At 42.8% G+C, this 23,655-nt stretch overlaps 3 protein-coding genes across 4 annotated transcripts in view; 2 read left to right on the top strand and 1 right to left on the bottom strand.

Annotated features, from left to right (window-relative positions):
* Positions 1-257: 257 nt before the first annotated feature.
* lypd6 (LY6/PLAUR domain containing 6) lies at positions 258-5,229 on the bottom strand. 2 transcript variants are annotated; one of them, XM_063878064.1, is made up of 5 exons: positions 5,181-5,229; positions 1,571-1,812; positions 1,086-1,184; positions 832-962; positions 258-749 (listed from the first exon to the last, which is right to left on the bottom strand). In XM_063878064.1, the coding sequence occupies exons 2-5, from the start codon at positions 1,686-1,688 to the stop codon at positions 582-584; spliced, it is 516 nt and encodes a 171-aa protein (XP_063734134.1). In that variant the 5' UTR covers positions 1,689-1,812; positions 5,181-5,229; the 3' UTR covers positions 258-581. The 2 variants fall into 2 exon arrangements, with proteins under 2 accessions (XP_063734134.1, XP_063734135.1); XM_063878065.1 differs by having other exon boundaries at positions 1,571-1,718.
* A 1,223-nt stretch (positions 5,230-6,452) lies between these two features.
* On the top strand, positions 6,453-10,586 carry pspc1 (paraspeckle component 1). The gene is made up of 10 exons (XM_063877439.1): positions 6,453-6,916; positions 7,321-7,470; positions 7,583-7,734; positions 7,890-7,985; positions 8,087-8,283; positions 8,373-8,457; positions 8,576-8,681; positions 9,177-9,234; positions 9,349-9,485; positions 9,678-10,586. The coding sequence occupies exons 1-10, from the start codon at positions 6,542-6,544 to the stop codon at positions 9,885-9,887; spliced, it is 1,566 nt and encodes a 521-aa protein (XP_063733509.1). The 5' UTR covers positions 6,453-6,541; the 3' UTR covers positions 9,888-10,586.
* A 2,937-nt stretch (positions 10,587-13,523) lies between these two features.
* The window catches only part of LOC134861171 (rho GTPase-activating protein 20-like), an 11,090-nt gene continuing 958 nt past the window's right edge, over positions 13,524-23,655 (top strand). The window contains 17 exon segments of the mRNA XM_063878200.1: positions 13,524-13,812; positions 15,746-15,831; positions 17,504-17,677; positions 17,771-17,920; positions 18,008-18,049; positions 18,142-18,226; positions 18,321-18,398; positions 18,975-19,041; positions 19,314-19,478; positions 19,656-19,828; positions 20,185-20,228; positions 20,230-20,347; positions 21,034-21,146; positions 21,225-21,417; positions 22,218-22,329; positions 22,446-23,233; positions 23,352-23,650. Coding sequence (XP_063734270.1) covers positions 13,771-13,812; positions 15,746-15,831; positions 17,504-17,677; positions 17,771-17,920; positions 18,008-18,049; positions 18,142-18,226; positions 18,321-18,398; positions 18,975-19,041; positions 19,314-19,478; positions 19,656-19,828; positions 20,185-20,228; positions 20,230-20,347; positions 21,034-21,146; positions 21,225-21,417; positions 22,218-22,329; positions 22,446-23,233; positions 23,352-23,650 — 2,729 coding nt within the window. The 5' untranslated portion in view covers positions 13,524-13,770.

The raw sequence follows: 23,655 nt of genomic DNA, 5'->3' as shown, positions 1-23,655 counted from the left end.
ATATACAATCAGTCTCTGCTTTGTACGTTACGCTTAATTCTAGCCTGCTGTTAATGAGACGATAAAGATCCATACATTTAGTGTTAGATAAATTGTATGTAAAGAAAATGTAATATGCAGTCAACTAAGCCCAGAGTGTGAGTTGTCCTACACTGTGTTATAGAATGATGAAGAATGATGTGCTAATTGAGTTTGCATTTCGTATGTATTTTAACATGCAAAAAACCAGATGCTAGGTAATATCACAAGCAATTTAATAAGTACCAAACTCCGAATATAGACAGAGACATGGATAAACAACACAGTTATGCTGTTACAATGTTGACACTCAGCATGAATAAATTAACAGAATAGCTTTAACAAAGTGTCTGAGAGGAGGAAGAGGGTAAAGGGAAAACAGTCCAGTTGTTTTATTTGAGTTGTTTAAACGTCAAGTTAAAACTGTTAAACAAATATGAATCTCAGGTCTAATGCTGCCAGGGTTAAACAAATACAATAACTCTTGATTTTCAGCTTTAAAAAATGTGATGTACAAAAGAAAGTCCTTCATTAAGGCGTCCCACAGAGGCAGAGTGTCTCCCTCAGAGATGAGCTGCTGTGCAGATGCTGATGAGGAGGTAGCTCAGCGCTGTCGGGAGATGCACGGTGCTCGAGCTGACCAGAGGAGAAGACGAGGAAAAGATGGCGCTGCTGGCATTCCTCGGCACAAACACGTTACAGATGTTCCCCTCGCAGCAGGACGAGCACATCTGATGAGGAGAGCATGTCCTGCATGTGTCAAATAATCTACAACTTCCCACGTTAAAAGTGAATCCAGGGAAATCTCCGTACCTGATAGCCGTTATCAGTGACGTCAGCACAGCCGGTAAACTGACAGTCCTTCAGGCTCACACAGCGCTTGGTCACAGACACACTGTCTCCATGGTTGTCCATCATGTGCAGTGTGTGACAGTATCTGGCATCTGGAAGACATGACACACTTAATATATGGATTATTTAACCACTCAAAATAAGCAGACATAATCTTTTGGGTAGTACATTTGTATAAACTCAGTGCAGCTGCAAACACAGAGACACTGATGCACCTTTTGGACAGTAAACATCCGGCGCCCAGCGGTTGCACTCATAGTTATCTGCCGCGTCTTCACACGTGAAGCACTTGAAGCTGCCAGGATGAGGAGTGGCTGTGGAGGACAGATAATGCATCTGAGTTTGAGCTGTTGAAATGTGCTGCAATTCATAAAAACTCACAAGGATTTAGATCAAAAAACATCACGAAGAAAGGATGGATATAATTAAACGAACCCCTCAAAAGATTGCATCAATGTAGTTCCCTTGACAGTAAGACAGTTGTTTTTTTAAATAAGATCTCCAAGCAAACCCCCTGTACCCCAAGGCAAACCAAGGGGGAAACCTGGTGTGTGGAAGTGGTTTTAAAATCTTGAATACAGATAATTCAAATGACAAAATAAAACAGCAATGTCATGCAGCATGTGAGCATTTTGGCAGTACACAGACGGACTTCCAGCGCCCCTAATCGGTGTAAAATACATATTAAATATGCTCCTACTTGAGGGATGCAGCTGGATGATGTCTGTCATGGTGAAGTCCCGGGAGTGGACAGTTCTCAGCCAGACAGCAATGTTGGTCATCAGCAGGACCCAGGCCACGGTTGGCCAGGCCTCCATCTTTGGCCAGGTGTGCCTTCATGCACTTCACTGTTTGGGCAGACAAACCCTGTGGAGAGCAGTTGAAATACACCACATATAGGATGTTTCAACTGAATCCCCAGCATCGAAAAACAAACGTGTTCTGGAGAGAAAAGCAAAGCAGTGTGTTACAGGAGAAAGAACCGTCCCCAGAAGTGATCAGCTGTGTGTGCGGCTCATGCTGTGAGCGCGCTTCATTATTTAAATGTCAAAAGGATCCCTACCAGGCTGCAGACGGAGCATAGGAAGTGATCTATTATAACTATTAACGCTGTCACTTCTGACACAAACATGAGTTATGTTTCAATTACAAAACCCATGTTGCCCTCTGGGAATTAAGCCATTAGTCGTTGCTTGCCAGATGGGGTCGTTCCCCACCGTGCATTGGGACATTCATTGCTAAGCATTTGTATAGTCTGATTCCCCTTAACCTGGAGACTGCAACAACTGTTTCAAACAAGTACAATTAACAATAAGCTAACATTCCTTACTATGTGACTGACTTTGTTGAGGAATGTATGTAATATCCTGTAAGCCGCCGTGTTAATCCGTTCATACATTGCTTAATCAGGTGCAGCTACGGTCATGTTTATGTGGCAGGCACTAAATTTGTTCCAGACTACAAAGGAGGATTTCACAAGTCAGCGACTAAGATATACTGTAGAGATTAACATGAACACCGCTCCGTTTAGCTGAAGGGTTTGAAAGTCATGCAGAACATACTACAGCTTATTACGGCATGAGGACGTTTATCATTTCAACACCGACAGATCAAATGCACTCAGAGGCGGCTGTCCTTTGTGCAGAAATGTGAATGCTTTGTCGCTATATGGGAGAGTTTAGATGTTGTGTTCTTATATACCTTTGAGAACGTCTAATAATACTCAGTTGCAGTACACACTCTCTAAGAAAAGGCTCTTTTTGGATTAACTGAGACATCAGCCAATGAATTATGTACCAGATGACCTGGTTAGCCCTGAATGAAGATCATAGTGTAAGATCAGTTCAGATGCCCCTGACTTTTACCCCAGGCGTTGTGCAGGCAGTGTGGTTGTTAATGGTTGTTTTTTTAGCATTATGCATGCCCCAATAACACTGATCCATAGCTGCACATATACAGTATATGGTGTACACACTGCATACGTTAAAGGAGCAAATCAGGCCAATATGTAGACAATGTTGACCTGATTAAAATGTATTTAAACTATTTAACTATTTTGAATCTGGCCTGCACAGAAGTCTGCAAACACGGCTTAATTATACGATGCTGTGTTATTTAATTTAGAGAAGCCTTTCAGTTTATTGGCTTGCATTAATGAAGCTCCTCAGAGCAGCAGGTCTACTGTATGGCTCCTAATTTGATTCTGTATGCTGAATGGAAAACTTGGGATTAAACTCTCCAGCGTTGAGCTGTCTGAGAGATGCGAGGCCCCGCATGGAGAGAAATCTGGAGTGCGGGGATTAGATACAATGGCTCCGTGTTACAACTGGAGAGGGTTTCTATCACCCAGAGTTCAATCAGCCCCGACCCACTCCTTCTGGGTCGCAGGGCTGGAGGAATCTGAAGGAGGGCCAGTCTAAATCTTCCTGTCCCCCCCTGATTACAGAGGATAACGTTTGCTGATTGTGAGTGTGAAAGTTGAGGAGTGGTTCTGACAGTTTTCTTTAATGTAACTCTAGCTTTCTGAGTAGTGGGGTTTTACTGCAGAGTCCAGTGTTGTAAATCAGTCATCAGAAGGTCAAAGGTTAAGCCTTGTTTTTGACAATATGTTCTCTAAAATATATACCTGCAGTCAGTGCTGGCTTAGAGTGTTGTCAGAGTTATCATATTTACGACTGAGATGCGCATGAATGAGCCAAAAGATCATATTATTGGGAAAGTCGATCCAAAATCACGCCATTTTTATTGCACTGATTTCCCCTTTTGCTAATCTTTATTCAGTCCCTATTTCCTTTCTGCCCTTTTAGTACTTTTATCACTATGTTTTTAATTGTGTTTTCATACCTGCTGTTTAAATAAAGATACTATTAGGCTTGATGTTATCATTTTTGACTGTTCTTTCACACGTCCACGTTCTTATCTCTGGAAATGGTGAAGCGATTCTGGACTGATGTGGAATCATGTTAACTGTGTCCACTTGGAGCAGAAATGTGGGCAATCCATGGATGCTACTTGTGTTAACTGCTGGTATACAAACATTTAAATGTGCATGGACTAAGGTTTCTAAGTCTAAGGTTATACTGTACATGAGGAACACTGAAAGGCACCAGGCTGAGAAACAGAGGAATGGTTTTGATACCCCGAGGCCTCTGCAGTTGTTCATTCTGTCACACTTAAATGCATCCCATGGTAAACAACAACATTGGCAGCTTTAGACAAGAATTTCCTCGTTCGACCCAAACAACAGAGCCAAATCGAGTGCTCAAAAAATCACTGGAACAGTTGCAAACGGATCTGGGCTGCTCGAACAATGTGTGAACTTAATTCTTGAGCTGCACGTTAATTACTCCGGTTTTGTCATGCGTGTCTAAAGAATACAAGAGTCGGGCCACCAGGGTCGCCTTTGAAGTCCAGCCGATATCCAGCAGCTCAGATGGACCAGACACATATGGCAGGGGCTTAACTTCTGACATACCACTGCTCATGTTTTTCACTTCCACACTGAGCCGCAGACACATGACTGCACCGGAGAAAGGACAAGGTGTTGCTGCTGGAAAGAATGGAGCATACTCTGTATGGAAACTACAATATTAACCTTGCACATGCATGCTACAGACACACAAAGGGAAGCTTTAAGCAAATTCTACTGTCCGTTAAGCCTCCTGCAAACCTTCTTTCTCATGCAGTGGAAAAGGAAGTATTCCAATGTTCAGAAACCATGTCAAAAGAACATATAGTCCAGAGTTTAGGTTTCTACACTTGATTTATATCACTGATGAAGGACTGGATATGCTTTGTTTTGATAACTGCTGGAAGTGAAGCTAGTACTGTGTACTTAAATCAATGAAACTGCATCATATTTGATAAAGAGCACATGTTTTTATTTACAGTCTGAAACTGTAAGCTAGCTATTGCTGTGAAATAAATAGTAGTAACGTTACTAAGTTACATTTCACACTAAGTCCCAATGGACAATAATCACAACAATGCACAGCAGCAAATGCAACCCTGTGCACATAAACAAACGAGTAGACTGCATGTACTTATTATTATTATTATTATTTTAAATTAAAAATGCCTTCTCCGTTTCAAACCTCAGAGGTGTTCACACTGTGATATCGGTATGCTTACATGTCAGTTAATAACTAATGTTTCTCACAGAAAAACGACTTCAAACGGAATTTGTAAGTGGCTTTCTAATATCTATCCTTAAATAAGCACGCTTACAAACCACTCTGCGTGATATTTACTCATGCATTAACACTGACTCGGTATGCAAACTGTCTGTAGTACTTTATATTTCAACTCACCGGCTTTATTTCCTCGATCAGCCCGCAGGAGTGTGCAGGCAGATGAAAATACTACACTACTGTGCTGCTGCTCAGCGGACAACTGGAGGAGGAGGGGCTGCAGCGTCACTGTTACGTCACTACTAGTCCCATCAGCAACACTGCAGCTGGATTAGTAATATATCTACATTTTATACACGTTTAGTGCATCCCATCAGTAAGCATTGTCATACAAAGTATTTTGTTCTATTGCAGTCCTTGAGATGCATGATGAGGCACTTATTTTCTTGAATTCTGTAAAACATTTGACTTTCTACTCTGTTATCTGATATTTTGCACACTGTTTCATGCATTTTTCTGCAATTACACACAACATCGAGTGCTATGAAACAACTAGGCTTCATATTTAACATCAGCTTAATTAATACAAGGCAAGGCAAATTTATGTATAGCACATGTCAGCAACAAGGCAATTCCTTTACACAACACATGAAAAGCATTGAGACAACACACAACAAAAGGACGTATAAATACAATTAAAAACAGTAATTAAAAAGCCAGTAAGATCAGCTTTGAAAAGTGCAGTTATGTAAAATGCTCAGAGGCGTTGCTCAGGATCAAAAGAGATCAAACAGTGAATCTTCTCTGTATAATGAGCCTGCCTTTTTTCTGCAGGCAAAGACCCTCCAAAGCGCTTGCTTATTCACATTCCCTGAGCGAAATGCATGGTATGAGGAGGATAGCAACCCCTCAGATCCTTGTCAAACTGCAGCATTCTTGCACAGATGTGCCATATAATATCTGGACAGATGGCCGGACCTCACAGGGTAAACGCTCAGGCTTGGACACTGCTTGAATATCCCAAACTGGAGGGCAAAAATACTATTTCATAGAAATGATATACAAGGCAATCATATACTGTATATATGGAAATATTACTTGGGAGCTCATAGTGCTTCCCGTTGTGCAACAAGAACTCAATCAGCATACAGAAAGAGTGTGTGTTGGAGAAGTGGCTCTATTGCAGAGTGTTGTAAGATATTTTGTACATTACGTGACCTGCTGGCTGTAAGGCTTCTGGAGTTTAACAAATATACATTTCAAGCCTCTTAAATTTCATTTTAATCATAAAATATATTTGGGTTTTAGACCCTTTTATGCACATTAATTAATAAGGAAATTATGACATTTATAGAGCTCCCAATAGCTGAAAGGGGGTCCCCTAGTGTCCGCACTTTGTATTTACGCATGGATCAAAATAAGAGGTTGCGCACGCATCTGTCGCCATTTTTGAAAATCGGGAGGTGTGCACCGTCTGGTCCACAACACCCTCCTCAAACTGTCTTTAATTTAATTGCTTTCTACAAGAACTTTGTCCAAAAATGGCTAACCGAAACATGCATCAAGCGACCATGCAAAGCAATAATTCCCCCCAACCAGCTTTACGCACCACCGACTCCTCAGAGGAGTCACCGGTGAACAAAGACAGTCCAGAGCCGAAGGAGGAGCCTTCTCCGGCGGCCGAACCAGCGGAAGGAGCCGGGGAAGGCAGCGAGGAACCCCGGGATGAAATGACCCTGGATATCAATAGTTTTAGGAAGCCTGGGGAGAAGACTTTCACCCAGAGATCACGGCTGTTTGTGGGCAACCTGCCTGTGGATATCCCCGAGGAAGAGTTCAAAGATATGTTTGCTAAATATGGAAATGTCAGCGAGGTGTTTATCAACAGAGAGAGGGGCTTCGGCTTCATTCGCTTGGTAAGTCCAGCTTATTGTGGTTTCAATTGTTTTCCCAAACGTGTGTTTCATTGTTTTGTGTTTCTCCACAAACAATCAGGCAAAAGCCACACTTTAATCTTGTGTTTGCCATAAATAAACCCTAAGAGAATTGGGAATAAGCTATTCAACATGACAAAACCTTTATTGACTGCAGAAATATGTTTGACCAAGATTCATTAATTCAAAGGTTTCATTCTCATATGCACAGTTGATACAGTTTAGTTATGGCAATGCAAATCTCAAATGCCATGCAACATAAATATAAGACACAAATAGCTTAAAGTTAAGACAACAAGTTATGTATGTAGGATTCAGCCCTGATAGAAACCACTGTGCCTCACTGAGGTATCATCATCCTTTCCTTTGCATCCCTTGTCTTCCAGGAGACACGGACACTAGCAGAGATTGCTAAATGTGAGCTGGATGGGACTGTGATGAACAACCGACCAATCAGGATACGCTTCGCTACACACAGTTCTGCGCTGACTGTGCGCAACCTGTTGCCTGCAGTGACCAATGAGCTGCTAGAACAGGTAGGACAAGAGTTTCAACACTTCCGAAACTCAACAAGGTTCTTGTGTTTGTCAAAGAGACTTCTGCTGATTTCTGTGCACACCTGTCATCTGAAGACCTTTCTTTCATCAGGCGTTTTCTGAGTTTGGGCCGGTGGAGCGGGCTATTGTGGTGACAGATGACCGCGGTCGTCCCACCGGGAGAGGCATTGTGGAGTTTGCAAACAAAGCGGCTGCACGAAAAGCTCTGGAGCGCTGCACAGAGGGAGCGCTGCTGCTGACCAAGTGAGTGCAGGACTGCATTTTCTACGACAAAATCCATGCACAAACATCTATTAAACTTACAGAACCTGTCATTATCCCATAGCTCTACTTCAAACCAAACCATTGCTTACTTGTAATATCACAGGATTCATTCAGTGTTGTCTCCCTTTCTTTAGCACACCTTGTCCAGCTATTGTAGAGCCCTCAGAGCACTTTGATGATGAGGACGGACAGCCTGAGAAACTGCTGCACAAGACACCCAAGTACTATAAGTAAGTACAAAGACTTGTTTAGATTTCTTAAAATGTACCATGCACCTGGTTTTCTGTCAGTAAAGAAAAGTGTATTTCCTTCTCTTTGTCTTCCTCCTCAGGGAGCGAGAACTGAAGCCACATTTTGCCCAGCCGGGGACTTTTGAGTTTGAATACTCGTCCCGCTGGAAAGCCCTCCATGAGATGGAGAAACAGCAGAAGGAGCAGGTGGACAAGAACATCAAAGAGGCCAAAGAGAAGCTGGAGGCCGAGCTGGAGTCAGCCAAACACGAACATCAGCTCATGATGATGAGAAAGGGTAGGGGCTGTGGAAGTGCCATCATTCATGCATGCTGTCCTTCTGATATGATGCTCAATATGTGGTATCGTCTTTGTGGCTTCTTCCAGATCTGATGAGGCGCCAGGAGGAGCTGAGGAGGCTGGAGGAGCTCCGCAATCAGGAGCTGCAGAGACGACAGCAGATAGAGATGAGGTGTGCTTTCTGTCTCTAGACCAGTGCTCTTCAACCTTTCAACCACGGCCCACATGACGATCTCTTACTGGTTCATGGTATTTTATTTGACCTTGGTTTTTATTCGGTGTGGCTGCAGGCATGAAGAGGAGAGGAGGAGGAGAGAGGAGGAGATGATGAGGCACAGAGAACAGGAGGACCTGAGACGTCCAGCAGAGGGATTCAAACCAAACTACCCGGACAACGTGAGTACAGCTGGATCCCAAACACACCTAAGCTTATCTAGTTTGCACTTTTCATACGTATAGTATCATATCTGCAATCAGGAAGTATATAATTGACCATTTCATATCAAGCATTTTACATTAAGGTGCATGCATACTTCTTCTGGTGATATTCTAGTTTGTGATTTATTTAATTTGAAGTATTAGTAAAGACTATAAATGCTGTCTGCTGCCATGTAGTGCTCAGCTGCTGCTCAGCAATCATTTGTAGATGTCTAGATGTCAGTAAAACTAAATAAAGCCCATTTTATGTGGCTTAATGTACAATTGCTGTGATTGCAATTACATGTTCTGTGACCGGTAAGTGTTCCTTTGTTTTGCAGAATGATAATTATTCAGTCAGAGTCCTGTTCTGTCAGTGTTGTGTAGAAAATGTGTATTTTTATAGTAGCTTCTCCGCTGAAGAATGGTGCTTTTCGCTGGTTGTGTTCTCAGTGTTCTGTCCACTTCCTACAGAGAGAACAGGAAATGAGAGGTGGGGAGATGGGCCCCCGTGGAGCCGGTAACATGGGAGGTATGGGCATCATAAAAGCTGGTTGATGTAAACATGTTGTGTTGGTGTATTTGTCTCTTGCGGGGCGTTTCCCTGACTCACCAACGAACCAATGCTGCGTTGTTTTGTGTGCAGATGGATATAACCAGGGCTCTCCGGGGCCCAATGGTAACCAGGGTCAGATGATGGGCATGAGTGGAAGGGGAGCAGCCATCGGCCCAGAGGGAACGGCAAATATAGGGTCGCCATTGATGTCGGAGAACGGAGCCATGGTAAAGTATCAGGAAACATAGAGTCTAGAGCATTGTCTCGTAACAGTGCATAAATAAAGAGTGTTTTATTTTGCTTTGTCTAATTTACCTGTAGACTTTACTAATAGTCTTATTCCTCTCTCCTGTTGTCTGCCCGGCTCACTTCTGTTGCTCTCGGACGACGACACTTGGATCCTCACTCTGACACCTCAGCGGAACGATAGGTTTCCGCAGGGAGGACCAATGGGGGGGCGACCAGAAGTTGAATCCCCAAATCAGCAGCAACAGCAACAACAACAGCAGCAACAACAACAGCAACAGCAGCCACTGGGCCCTCAGGCTGGACAGGGCCCAGGATTTGGGAGGGGGAGTCCAGTAGGGGGTGCTTTTGATGGACCAAATAACAAACGCCGCAGATACTAACTCTTCGGGACACAACCTCCCTTTGTGACTGACCCAGTCCCAATCCTCTCTTTCTGTCGTACGTACGTCCACTTCACTCCCCGTGGGAAATGTGTGCCGGACAAAGCGGACCCACGGTCTGACTTTAAGGCGTCTATTTTGTGGATGAAGTGCTTTTTAACGCGATATTTATATTCTATATCTTTGAACCGAAGATGGTTTCTGAATGGGACGGTTGGTGCTGTTTCCTCTGCTGAATCCTAAATGTGGGAACATTTGCTATGGCTGCTATCGTCTGGAACAGACTTTATGAAACTGCTGCATTGAGTGTCGCATTTTTAAAAAGCCATTTGAGAACAAGACTCTCAAACTGAGAAGTCGTGTAACATTAGAAAGATGTTCCTGGGAGTGCTTCCTTCAAACACAGACTGTGAGCTAAATAAAAGTTCAAGAGTAATAAACCATTCGTAGGAAATTCTGTCTCTGTGATTGGAAGTACTTGTCAAACCTCCGTACACTGAACCCTTTTGTTTTGTTTGAGTCAGATCCTGATAAATGTCTTGTGGTTACTACATGTTTTGTACTGTAATTTCCTTTATACAGCATGCTGTATAAATCCAGTCCTCTTGTGAAATGGAAATATAAGCAATAACGAGTTCAACACAAAATCTGATTAACCGTCAAGAAACGTTATTTATTAAATGTAGAAAAAAGTCCTTATTTTCAAGCTTCTGAGTCTCTTTTCTTTTGAGTAGTTGCAATAAGTTGGCCTCTGATTCTCGCAGTTCCACCTTTTTAAATGTAGAAAAAAGCATTTGACATTTTGAGGGAGATAGTGGTAGCAAACGTGTGTGTGTGTGTGTGCTCTTATTCTTGACCAAGCAATCTCTTTTTTTCACTTGATCTGGGCACTTCAATTATTTTATTCCTTCCCTTTCCACAGTGAAACACACTCACATCTGTCTGTCTTTATATCTATCTAGTGTGTGTGCCGAATTCTATCCTACAGAAGAATGTTTAGGGAAATTGAGAGCAGTTTATTATCTATTTGTTTTGCATTTTGAGGGGAAAGTCGATGGTTCAGTCTGTGCATGTATCGTAGCTTTGTGTGAATCACTCATCCTTAATAATTGGGAATAGCTGGTCCTTCATAAGGAATGGCTCCTCTATTTCCTGGAATCAGAGTCGGCGCCAGAGCAGATCTACTGGAGGGGCATTGGGTCATTGGCGGGGGGGGGGGGGGGGGGCTTGCTTGCTTTTGTGACATTAAAAACTCTTTAGCAACTTCGAACTCAGCGTCAATTATAGTCGATTGTGACAGATCGAGAATATGCTTCACAGCTGGTAGGAGGGGCATCAATGACCGCTAGGGGGGGCACGGCCCTCGAATGCCCCCCCTTAGCGCCGGCACTGCCTGGAATCAGTATTAATATTTGCTGATTGCTAAGATGTAACTTGTGTCACCTGATGAGGATCAACCAGTTTATTGGTTACTGCAGATTGTGCCTGTCCACTTTATGAATATTTCAGAGGCTATTTGAAACCACATCATTCAGCCACTTTCAGTGTCATGCTCAGTGCTGCACAGTACTTCAGTTTTAAACTGTCTTCTCTCTTGTCTCTTATAGGTCCTGAGTGTGTCCCGTGAAAAAAATGGTAAATACTCACAGACACACCCGGTCTGATTACAGGATGGATTGCATTATATTTTGAAAGTGCTTCTGGTTCCAAAAACAAAGATGGTGAGGTGCATAATGTCAGTAGAGACAGGGTTACTGAGTCAGCACTAAGTCCAGGACAATCATCTGGCTTGCAAGAAGACAAAGAAGTGTCCGTGGTTAAGCTGGCGGAAATCTAAACAACATATTGACTTAAATTATTTTGTGACAAATGTAAAACATCACAGGTAGATTTCAAACTTAAATAAAGATGATGAGTGAAACCATAGCGCTGTCGATGCCTCTGAAAGATAGTACAAACATCGATGCTTTGTAGATACCTCTCCTACTATAAATTATGAATCACATTGGATGTTGTTAAAGGGAACTAAAGTACAAACTCAAACGTTAGGTTTGATAACTAGGTCATGCCTCTGATTGATGTACAAAGATGATTGTTTGATGATTTGCTTTTTTCCAGACTTTTGGGTCCATTTGTAGAGAAACAGAAGAACCTGTATCACCTTTTGTGTTTGTAAGCAATGTTTCAAATGTGCTGTTTTAGAAGAATGAAATATTAACATGACACTCACTGATTCAGCTTTAGGGGTGGAAAAAGTCTGTTTGTAGCAGGACATTTTGGTGCCGGCGAAGGGGGGGGGGGGCGTGCTGCTTTTCTTTGCCATGCCCAAGGCTGCTCATTACCAACACGAGGGAAGGTAATCATTGAAGTGATCCACTTTTAACGGGGCTGATTGTGGCCAATTTGGGGAATGAATACTCCATGTCTTCACTCTCTGGCCTTGTTCTGCTTTAGCCCAGTTTGTGGCCCACTTTCCAGAAGGACAATCGATGTTGGGGTAACAGTCATTTGTCCTTTTGTGTTTCCTTCCTCGATGTTTCCTGAGATAGGGTCGTACATTAATGCCATTATTCAATAATTACAGCTGTGGGACATCAGTATCTGCCTCACAGATCAAAGATGTCTCTTTGTGGAGTTAATCACTTAATTTATGTTGTGAATGTGTCCTACATTACAACCTTTTGGCCTACATTGCACTCAGTTTCTCAGAGACACTGAATCTAATAATGTGGCTTCAGCCTGCAGCTAATCTACTGACAGCGAGCATCAGACCCCTAATCTGATCACCCGTCCAAATAACCGCTGGAACATGTTCCCAGGAATCCTTGTGCATCTGTATGGATGGTTAAATGTGTACATTGTAGTAAATACAAGGTCTATTTATTATTTTTGTCTGTATATATGTATTATAGACTGTGGTCATCCTTGCTTTTGCTGCAAACTGGGCTTGCATGTTTGAAAAATATGACAAAAGTCACAGGATAAACTGATAGGTCAAATGGAAATGGAAGAAAATCAATCGTTTAGGGTTTGTTTTTCATACCTTTTCCAGCCTCTAATTATCCTTAAGCTATACATATATGTATTTTATGTGATTGTTTGAGTGTATAGGTGTTCCCTTCTTAAATAACTGTGACTGTGACACACTCCCCCATCCGCAGATAACAAACGCAGTTTTTATGGCTGCTTTTATTTATTTGTTTGTATTTAACCACACCAAGAGAAGCCTTGCAAATGTAATTGTACCCAAATATAATGATAATTAATATTATTCTGAGGATAAGTTAATAAATGTATGTTTTTAGAGAGTCTAATCTACAAACAGGATCTTGTTTCTGCTAATAGGCAACAATGATTTGCGGATTGATCCATTAATAAGTCTATTTTTGATCTACTGCATGGACGTCTTAATACAACGTAATCTCCAAAGGAAACATCCAACCTTACCTAATAAACCTCCTTTTGACTTGTTTGTTTAAAGGTAAATCTGATTGCCCGCGCAGATTGAATGGAGCAATTTGGTTAAAAATAGACGGACCTATTTTTTGCAGCGTACTGGCACCGCCTCCCTTCGGTGCGTAAAGACGCATTAAGAGGTGGCACAGTGACTGATAATCCAGACAGGAGGTGCTTTCGGTTACAGCACAGCCTTGCATGGATGGTAAAGAGAAGGAGATACCTGTGTTCTCACTTTTTTAAAAACGTGTTTCCCCTCCTCGCAGATCACGTCCATTTTACGCACCAGACCAAAAAAAGTTTCCAGTGACTTCTAAAACGCGCTGGTGTTGGGATGGTTGCTTTCCCCCGGCGACGGAGCGCGTTAATGGGATTCCCCTCCCCGCTGCATCACCTGAGGGCGGCGGGACAGTGAGTTTGGAGGCTGATGGACGACATGTCTCCACAGCAGCAGCAGGACATCACACGGGTATGTCAGTGTTACTAAATAATGTTGCAGAAAGATGAAGGGTGCATTGTGTCCTGAGGAGGATGATGTACAGAATAACAAATAACAACCATAAACAATGTTATTGTAGTTTAATATAAGCATTTATGAAGAGTCTTATATATAAGAAGTTAGGTTTTATCAACTTAATGGTCAGAATTGAATCATACCACATTACAAAGCATTCAATAATGACGTTTGTCCCTCGGAGTGTTGTAGTTTCCAGGCTGTTAATACATGAGCATCATTTTAGATTGCTGTAAAACAGTCTGTACTATAATCAGATGCATCATAATAAGGGTGTTTATGGTGCATTGGTTTTGTAAAAAAGCCCGTGGCACAAAGTTAAATATCCTTTAACATGCTTTGAGTCCTAAAGCAGTCAGTAGGTGTGTTTCCCAACATTAACCCTGGCTGTGAGTTCATGTTAGTTTATTCTAAGCAGTGAAAAGTATATATGTTGTGGCTGCAGAGTGAGGAATGTCTCACCAGCGTGTGACCCTTGCTAAATCAATGATATTACACTGTGAAGTGTCAAAAATGTGTGGAGATGGGATTGATCTTTTCTCACTGTGGAGCTTTTGATTCTGTTAGGCTGAAAGTTTATGACGCCCCACGCACACATGAGTGAATTTAATGTCATGCCGTTTGTCCAGACTGGATCACAATGTTCATAATCCTCTACGGATATGTTGTAATAACATCCTTGAGTCCCTCAGGTTTTAATTAATGCAAAACTAATGACAAACCCAGTCGGTTTGACTACAACATGCCATGGTACAACATGCAGAACACTCAAAAGCATGTTGTATTTAATCCTGTTTTACTTCCAGTTCTTTTTTTTTTTCATTCCTTTTGTTTTATTTTTTATTGAATTAAAACTGTTCTTATTTATGTTTCTTGCTCCCTAGAAATAGTTTGTAATTGGGGAGGTTTCTACCTTCATATATTAAAGAGTTAAAATACATTTACTTCATAAAGTGTGATGAAGAGTAATGTATATCCTCAAAGCACATCTTAAAAACGGATTACCTGTCTTTACAAATGACTTTACTCATCATAATAGGTATTAGGTGACGACGACACAGTGTGTTAATCGGACACATAACAATGGTTATGTAATGGCTCTCTGTCACCTAGTTTTACACTCACATCCAACAGACAGATTCAATTCCTATACGAGCGTCACAGTTTTCACACATGTGTGCACGGTGCAGATGAAGTGTGAGAGAGGTCAGGGGAGCCACGGCAGAGACAGATGAGGCTGGACGTCCTACAGACTGCTCTATGTTGTCACCTGGTTAATCTTCATGCCCCGACATTCCTCCGTGTTTAAATTCTCCTGTTTCAATCGGACGTTCCCGTCCTTTTGGAGGCCACACTCGGTCCCAGCGCCGTGATGGATGTGTTAACGGATGAGGAAAGTGCAAACACGACATTAAAAAAAAGGGTCTGACCCTCCGCTCTTTGTGGGATTGGAGCCTTTTGAGTTGTGCGGGTTAGATAAATGCTCGAGGTGATTCAACGTGTTTTTAGGCTTTTATCTTGACGTTTATATGGGATTCATGAAGAGGTGTTAAATGTAGTTTTTAAGCCAAATTCAGAAGTTAATGCACTTTTTCTGTCTTCTAAATTGACGCACATTAAAGATTCAGTTAAGTGCTATCGTAATGATAATCAGAAATGGTAAATTGGACGTCTAAACACTACACTTCATTCCTTCTTCCTTCATTCGGTATGAATATTGGTCATCGGAAATCAAATATTTCATTGTTTTCCTGCAAAAAAAAGACCTGCAAACTGAGTTCAGGTGACTTTCTGTTCCACATGGATACATACACCCTTCACACACATTACAGTGGTGAGGTACATTTTGATTTGCATTAACTAATTGTGTGTTTTTGTCTGATTTTAGCGGATGAAGTCTCAGAGTTATCGGCGGCAGTCTGCCCCGTCTCTGGTCCTCTCCAAGGCTCTCATCAGGTCCAAGACTATCTCCAGGTACTGCAAAACACATTGAAATACTCAATTGTTTACACTTGATGCACACGTTGCACCTTTAAGTCCTCTTGATTGTGTTCATGTTGTAAGTCCACCTTCAATCATTGTCAGGAAATGTACCAGCAGGGTTTAACCGGGTGAATAGGTCAAGCTCTAAAATTATCCAGCTCACTTTAACAGAGGCTAAACAAAACTCTGAATCTACAGACACACACACACGCAGTCAGAAACAACCCCTCAGCGAGGTGTTGAATCGACTCAGATAGATAATCCTCCTGCAAACAGACTTATCAGAGGATCAGGCATCTATTAATAGCCCTGTCTTTAACGTGCAGACAGGGAAAGTGAAGTAGAAGTAACCTCGTTAAAAAACACCCTCTGACCCTTACCCTTGGACCCTAGACTTTTCCTCTGCACGTAATGCTCAGTCAAGTGTGGAAAAAGTTATAAGACATGACCCTGAAATATGAAAAGACACCTCCTTGGAGAAATACAAACCTGGGAAAACCATATATTTAAGGCTTTTCTGTCCCTGTTTAGATTTGACTTTCAGAATCTGCAGATTCCCCGACCTGAACCCATACGGCACACATGACTCACATAAATCCCATTTACATGCAAGAGTCCTTTCATCCCTTATCAAGCTCTATCGACGCCAGGGACGAGTCAAAGTGGATCATGCAAACTCAATGTTCATACATGTCAGAATTTGGGAGATGTTTTGTATTTCACGATGAGGCGGAGAGTCACAGATCTGAAGTGAATAATCTAATCAGAGAGAGGCACTCTGGCATCATAAGAGACGGGGTGGATTAGGTCTGCGACGTCACCGCCAAACTGATAACCCAACACTGTACCTCAAAACATCTCCTTATAAGAGGTCTCATCAGAGGCACTCGTGGCTGAAGTTGCATAAAAGTGACTTTATAAAAAATACAAAGGAACATGTTTTAATAAATAATCCTTAAAAAAAAAGACAAAAGTAAAATAGAAGGATAGAAAATAAATGTAATATTTAATATATATATACATTTTAGGATTCGTCTTACTTACTTCATCTATTCATTCCTCTTTATTGTTCAATGTTTATAGAGTTATTCTTTTTTATGGGTATTTCCTGTTGGTTGCAGGATGTGTTTCATGCTAAATGTTTGTTTTTGGGGTATGTTTTAAAGGAGACATGTAGTGATTTTGATTGAAACATAACTATTTTAAGCTTTTCCTGAAACCAAACAAGTTGAAAATCACATTTTTGTTCTGGCTATTATAAATATTGTAATTCTGTCAATTTAAAAATATGACTTTTTAACCCGTAAGCAGGATGTAGGGCTCAGGTGCAATCTAGTATTTAAACCTGATAATACATTTCTGAGAAGATCTTTAGCCTCTAATACCTTCCTTCCTTCATCACAATTTTCAGCTGTAAATATTTAGTTTGGATGAAAAAACTTTTGGCTGATATGAAACGTGGTCTGCGATGGAGTTTCAGTAATTCAATTCCATCTCATTAAGTTGATGGTTTATCCAAAGTGACAGCTCACATATCACCGCCTTCCAAAGCACCCATTGAATCTCACTTTAATGAAGTAACTGAATTAAATGTGCTATTTGTAAGTATGTTTATCAGCTGCATCAAATAAAAACCTGTCACTTCTTTGCCGCCCTATTCCAGAGACAGCTTCCTGGTTCCTGTGTGTCCTGAGAGCTGCTCATTGGTCCAGTCCCTCCTCTCCGGCTCTGATAGGTCCTTCCTTCTCCACGGACATGCTCAGCTGAAGACAGGGATGCAGACTCAGGACAGACACCTCTTCCTGTTCAGCGACATGATGGTGATCGCCAAAGCCAAGTAAGTGGGGGAACATTTTCACCTCTCGTCCTTCAGAGCTGATTAGGGTTAAGTCCTGCGTCTTAAGTTTGGTGCCTTCCTCTGCATTCCCAGATCAGCCAATCACTTCAAGCAGAAGGCGCAGGTGTGTGTGTGTGAGATGTGGACGGCAGGCTGCATGGACGAGGTGTGTGAGGGGAGCACCAATCCAGAGAGGAGCTTTGTCATGGGCTGGCCCACCTGTAACTGTGTGGCCATGTTTAGGTAACACACACATGATAAAATGCTCAGACAACAGACAGGAAACGCCCTATTCTGAAATGAGTAACATCTTCTCCATGCTCTCCTCAGCTCAGCAGAACAGAAGGAGAGGTGGCTCTCCCTTCTCAAAAGGTAAAGTCAGCCTCCATGCATAAACATAAAGTGTGTCCATCCAGTCTGTGAGATGAGAGACGAGTAAAGCTTCCTCTCTGCTTCCTTTCCAGTCGGATAAAAGAAGAGAAGGAGAAGGAAGAACCTAAAACCATTCCTCTGAGGGTCTACGGGAAGGGCATCAATACCTTTGCTATTGTACGTTCTGCAACACTGATCCATAACTGTAGTTACTTCTTGTCTCGGCTCTCTCTCCTCACAGTTTGTCAATATGTCTTTCTACCCCGATCAGACCAAGACGCTTCCTGTCAGCAACTCTGATTCAGCCAATGAGGTGATCCGCCTGGCCCTGCAGCAGTTTGGCATCATAGTGAGTGAAGAAATATCACATATTGATCATATTTATGTAAGGTTACTTAAATTACCTGACACTGCTGCATTTATGATTAGATATGTGTACATTATGTAAACCTGCAGGTGTGCTTTCCATTGTGTGTTTTATCTCCTAAAATACAGATCCAGGTTTCTCAAAGTCCTTAATATCTTTAGGTGTCTTGTTTTATCAATCCTACCCCCAAACATAATCCGTTTAATAGGATTTAAAACTGAGAAAAGCAGGAAAGCTCCATGCTACATGTACTACTAAATTAAAGTTAAATTGGTCAAAAGGTTAAAAGAGCAGATCTTTTTTAGACAGATTATTTACAACACAATCAACCGTGCTGTGCAACTTAGACCAACTGAGGGTTTCACAGAAGCCCTGCAGCCGATTTTCAGCTCGTGTGCAAGCTGCATGTGATATAAACCCACAGCTGAAGATAATTCCACTGTTTTTACATCTCCGACCCTCAAAAGTATTCCTCCCCTGCAGGACCGGCTGTGTGGGTTCTTAGGCATCTTGTTCCCCGAGTGTTTTTCTGACTATCTCTGTCTGTGTTTGGCTCAGGGAAATGTGAAAGACTTCCAGCTGTGGGTCATCTCCAAGAGGGACAACGCCCCCTATCCTCTGATAGGTCAGTAAGTGAGGACCGAGTTTGAGTCTTCAGCTTTTTCTGTTCGCTTCTGCTGAGAAAGTTTGAGACACTCTAAGCGCTGACACGGGGGTGAGATGTTTTTTTTTAGACACACTAGCACCATTCATTCGCAGAGAAGAGTGTGTGTTGTGTAATGCAGCCCCTGCAGGGTGAACGCGAGAGGTCACAGTGTGTGTGCTGCCGTGGTGTTATCCATGTTTTTCCTACCAAGCCTGCAGGGGAGTGATAATGCCTCTTGTCCTCCCTCTCAGGTCATGAGTTTCCCTTCAGTATCCAGATGAGTCATGTGAGACCGGGGGTGTCTCAGGGTGGGGGAGGCAAGGCCGCAGACAGACAGGTGGAGCAGATGCAGGTGTACAAGCAGTGCCAGTTCATTATGAAGCCTCGACTCGTGGAAACACAGCGTGAACCTACAGGTGAGCTCAATATCTATTTAGAAAAGGAAGCACCCTTTCCTTTCTTCATCAAACATGTAGAATAATCTAATACAAAAAGATGACTCTGATAAGTACAATTAGATTTCTGCCTTTTTCTTGACCCTAAGTCGTCCAGATTTGCTAATGCATTGTGGGATACCATGTCCTCCTTCTCAGATTGGTCTCAGAAGCCGTTTAAAAGGAGGCGCTCCCTCATCACCTGGGCTTTCTGGCGAGGCTCTTCCCCTCACCTGAACGAGCTGTCCCTCGCCAGCGGGCCCCGCGGCATCCTGTTCTCCCAGCCGCTGAGCGCCGTCTGCGTGGAGGACGCTCTGCCGAAACCTGTGATGGTGAGTGGGAACAACGAGAGGAGTGTTTCAGTCAGTCATAGCTGGTTTATCCTTCTTTCTCACGGGAAATCATTGTTTTTTTTTTAGACTTTTATGCATTTTTTGTCAAAGAAGAACATTCCCTTACAGAGGACTTTACAAATATACAAAAGAGAAATGCAAATAATAATATATATCAACACATATATGCATAAACACACATTAAAAAGTAACATATAAAGTAATAAATACAATAAAATGGAATTTAATGGTTTTATTTATTTAAAATATATGTTATCTTTGGTTGCACTCCATTATAATATCATAATTTAAAGATGGATGAAGGAACACTGAATTACACGGCTCTCCCTCTCCAGGACATGATGGCGTTCCTGTACCACGAGGGTTCGTGGACGCGGGGGATTTCCGGCGGCCGCGGGGGCTCGGGCCGTCCGGGAGCTTCGCGACTCACTGGACAGCGGAGAGGTTCATCTTCCTCTGACACGAGACCACGTCTTCCTCATCGCCGGAGTCTTCAAAGTAATATATCAAATACCATTATTCAAATCACGAGTATTTCCTTAATGCCAAATCAGAGTGAAAAGTGTAATTTGATTAATTGCTTATCTGCTGTTGGCATAATACACGGCGAGTTCTTTTATCGTGAATTTGTGAGATTTACTTCTTATTAATCAAAGACTTATTATCTCAGGGAATATTTCATAATTTTCTCATAATTTGTAGTTTTTTGTTGCTATTTTTACGACTTTAATCTTAAATATTCTTGGTTTTTTGGGGGGAAAATGACCCCCCACCATGCTATCAGCATGTGTGTATGTTTAAACATCAATAGAGAATAGAAAAAGTGCTTTATTTGCACTGCAATATTTAATAAAGCGTCATAGCAACACATGTCATGGTAGCGTCATGTTGTTTGTGAGCTAATTGACCCACATCTGTAGGTTAAATCCGCTCTGTGTATCATCCCGTGCAGCTACGTTAGCAGAACAAGCAGAGGCTCTAGAATGACTTGTTAGTGTAATCTGGATTAAGATCTCTTATTATTATCTGCAGAGAGCTTCTGTACACAAGGCTCACTTATTACCCTACAGCTACAGTTTAATCGTGCGCGTGAACACTTGAAGTATTCCAAGTATAAAAATGAATTCACTTAACCTAGAAGCTAAGGCAGAGGTTTATTAAATGTGATGTTTGCTTGTCTTCAGGATTTCTTGCGCAGCATCCCGAGCAGCTTGTTGTGTTGTGAGCTGCATGAAGAGTGGATGGACGTGCTGGAAGAAGAGGAGGAGGAGGAGGAGCAGTTACAGGATGTAAAGAGGTGCATAATCTACTGGAATAAAACAATAGCATGCTATAATAAATAAATACATACAAATGAAAGACTGTTTTCCTGCAGGATGATTTCACGGCTTCCCAGAGAAAACGGCCTGCTGCTCCGCTACCTGTTAGCCATGCTGCGCGGCATCCAGGGCAACGCCGAGGAAAACCAGATGACCAGCTTCAATTTGTCCGTGTGCATCGCTCCCAGCATGCTCTGGGCTCCTGGAGCGCCATGCAGCCCTGAGGTGGAGGGAGAGGGAACCAAGAGGGTGAGAGAGTGGGAGGAAATATTACTGACTGCTAATGCTTTGAGGAATTTGACCCAGATGGAGATACAGTTGGTCGCTTGCTATTTTGACTCGGACACCCAGGGTTGTTGTAATGTTGCAACACAATTAAATCAGTGTTTGTGAACCACGTCACGGCTCAGTAACAAAGAGAGGTGTGTGAGCTTTGTCTGCAGGTCATAAAAGTCATGAAAAGTTGCCATTTTTAGAAACAATAAGGACCACATTTCAACCTTTAGCTTATTAACCGCAGCTGGCCTTTTGTCAGGACTCCCTGCACTCTCACATATTGAAATAAAAGGAATAAAAACATTTGAAATTCATAGCTTGATCCAGTAAAATAGTAAAGGCACACTTCTATGTAATGGGATCACCTAAAGGAGCAATTTTAAACAAAAAATAATCAAGATTTATTTAGTTTCAATCAATTTTTAAGTTTCCTTTTCAATAAATGTTCCCCCCTTTTTTTGGGGGGAGAGAAGGGCCTCTATGTGCTATCCTGAGTCATAATTGTGTCATGATACTCTTTAGAGTTTGCCTTGTAAATACTATCAAAAATGCACATTATATTCAAAACATTTTACAGCGTATTTGAGTTTTTATTGCCTGAATGGCTTTGATGATTGGGGATATCACTCACACTGATGTTGTTTTTGAAAAGAATATTTGTGTTGATCCCTGATCAGCCTTGGAAAGCTTGAACATTGGAAATAGTTAACATTGCAAAATATTTGTTACACTTGTTATGATTGAACTCCCATTGTTCCCCATGTGTGCCGCAGGTTTGTGAGCTGGTGAAGTTCATGATCGAGCACTGTCAGCTGATTTTGGGAGAGGATCCCTGCTCCCTGTTCGGAGGGCCGCCACAAAGACTCACTGACGAGATGGGATCAGGTACAGAAACAACAGAAATATAACGAGGGGAAAGAAAACAGTTTCCTATAGTTCAACTGAGCACCATCAGCGAAAGGTTTTCACAGTTCTCTGTATGCATCCCTCTTCGTCCTCAGAGTCGTGGCTGTACCCTCTGACGGACTCGTCCTACGACAGTCTGGAGAACGAGCTGGACGTCAGCGGCTCGCCGGGTTTCTGCAGCCCACGGCGCAGCAGAGCCAAACCTCTACAAGGCAGCCTGGACTCCATCCTCACGCTCAGCGACTGTGAGCCGGACACAGACCCGGATTCACTGCAGGCCAACACTGAAAGCCTGCAGGGGCTGAAGCTACACCTGCAGGGGAGAACCAGCGGCAGGAGGCAGGATGCAGACTTCTCAAGCTCCACCCAGGATGCACCGACCCTGGACTCTGTGTCCCTGCAAAGACCGCGGCGCTGCTCAGAGCCTGCGATAAAATATGTGGCTAAGTTTCGCCCGTGTGTGTCCGGGAGAAGTGATGGTCTCCATGGTAAGGAGGCAGAAGATGAGCTGGCGTTGACCCTGAGGTCAGCAGCTTTGAGGTCCCCCAGCCTCTCTTCCAGCCCAAACTCCCCCACAGCTACCCGCTCCTCCCTGGACTCTCTCGACTCAGACATCAGTGATCACACCTGGGCCACCCGACGAGGGCTTCACCCAATCAAGACCCAGCTCCCTCCCAGCTACCCCCCTGTCTCTGCTCCCTCCTCTATAAGCCCTGCTCTGCCCTCTAGTGGACATCCAGGCTCCCCACCCAAGGAGGCACTCAACTGGGGCACCTTAAAAGGATGCAGGGGCCTCCACCCAAACTCTTGGCTGAAGAAAGGCCGGAAGCTGTCCCTGACCCAACAAGAGAACGCAGAGAAGGAGGAAGAGGACAAGACTGGAGTGAGTATCTATTATATTTATTAAATGATTATAGAATGATGCACTCGAGACACTTATTGGCAGGTAAAGACAACATTTGTGATCAAATAAATGATCACTCTGTGTTTCTCCCCAACAGGCAGGACCCACTAGGAAAGCAGAGAAAGGAAAAGCGGGGGAAAAGGGAGCAGGGAATCTGATCTCCATCAGTCAACCCAAGCCCAAAACATCCTGCAGAGCCTCCAAAGATGCAGGAGGAGGGAGCCATTCAAAGGGGAGACGTGGCTCTCGCAGCCCACCTGCCCACCACCGCTCCACAGGGAGCCTGCACATCCCCTCAAACTCCCCCTGGATCCACTCCTCAGACTCCCCGCTAACCACCCTCAGCAGCCCAGCAGAGAGCGAGCTGAAGCAACCATCTCCATCTTTATTCTCCAAGCAGA

This window comes from Eleginops maclovinus, chromosome 24 (assembly GCF_036324505.1).
Source record: "Eleginops maclovinus isolate JMC-PN-2008 ecotype Puerto Natales chromosome 24, JC_Emac_rtc_rv5, whole genome shotgun sequence".
Lineage (NCBI taxonomy): Eukaryota > Metazoa > Chordata > Actinopteri > Perciformes > Eleginopidae > Eleginops > Eleginops maclovinus.
Note: the sequence above shows the minus strand (reverse complement) of the source record. Positions and strands in the feature narration are given on the sequence as shown.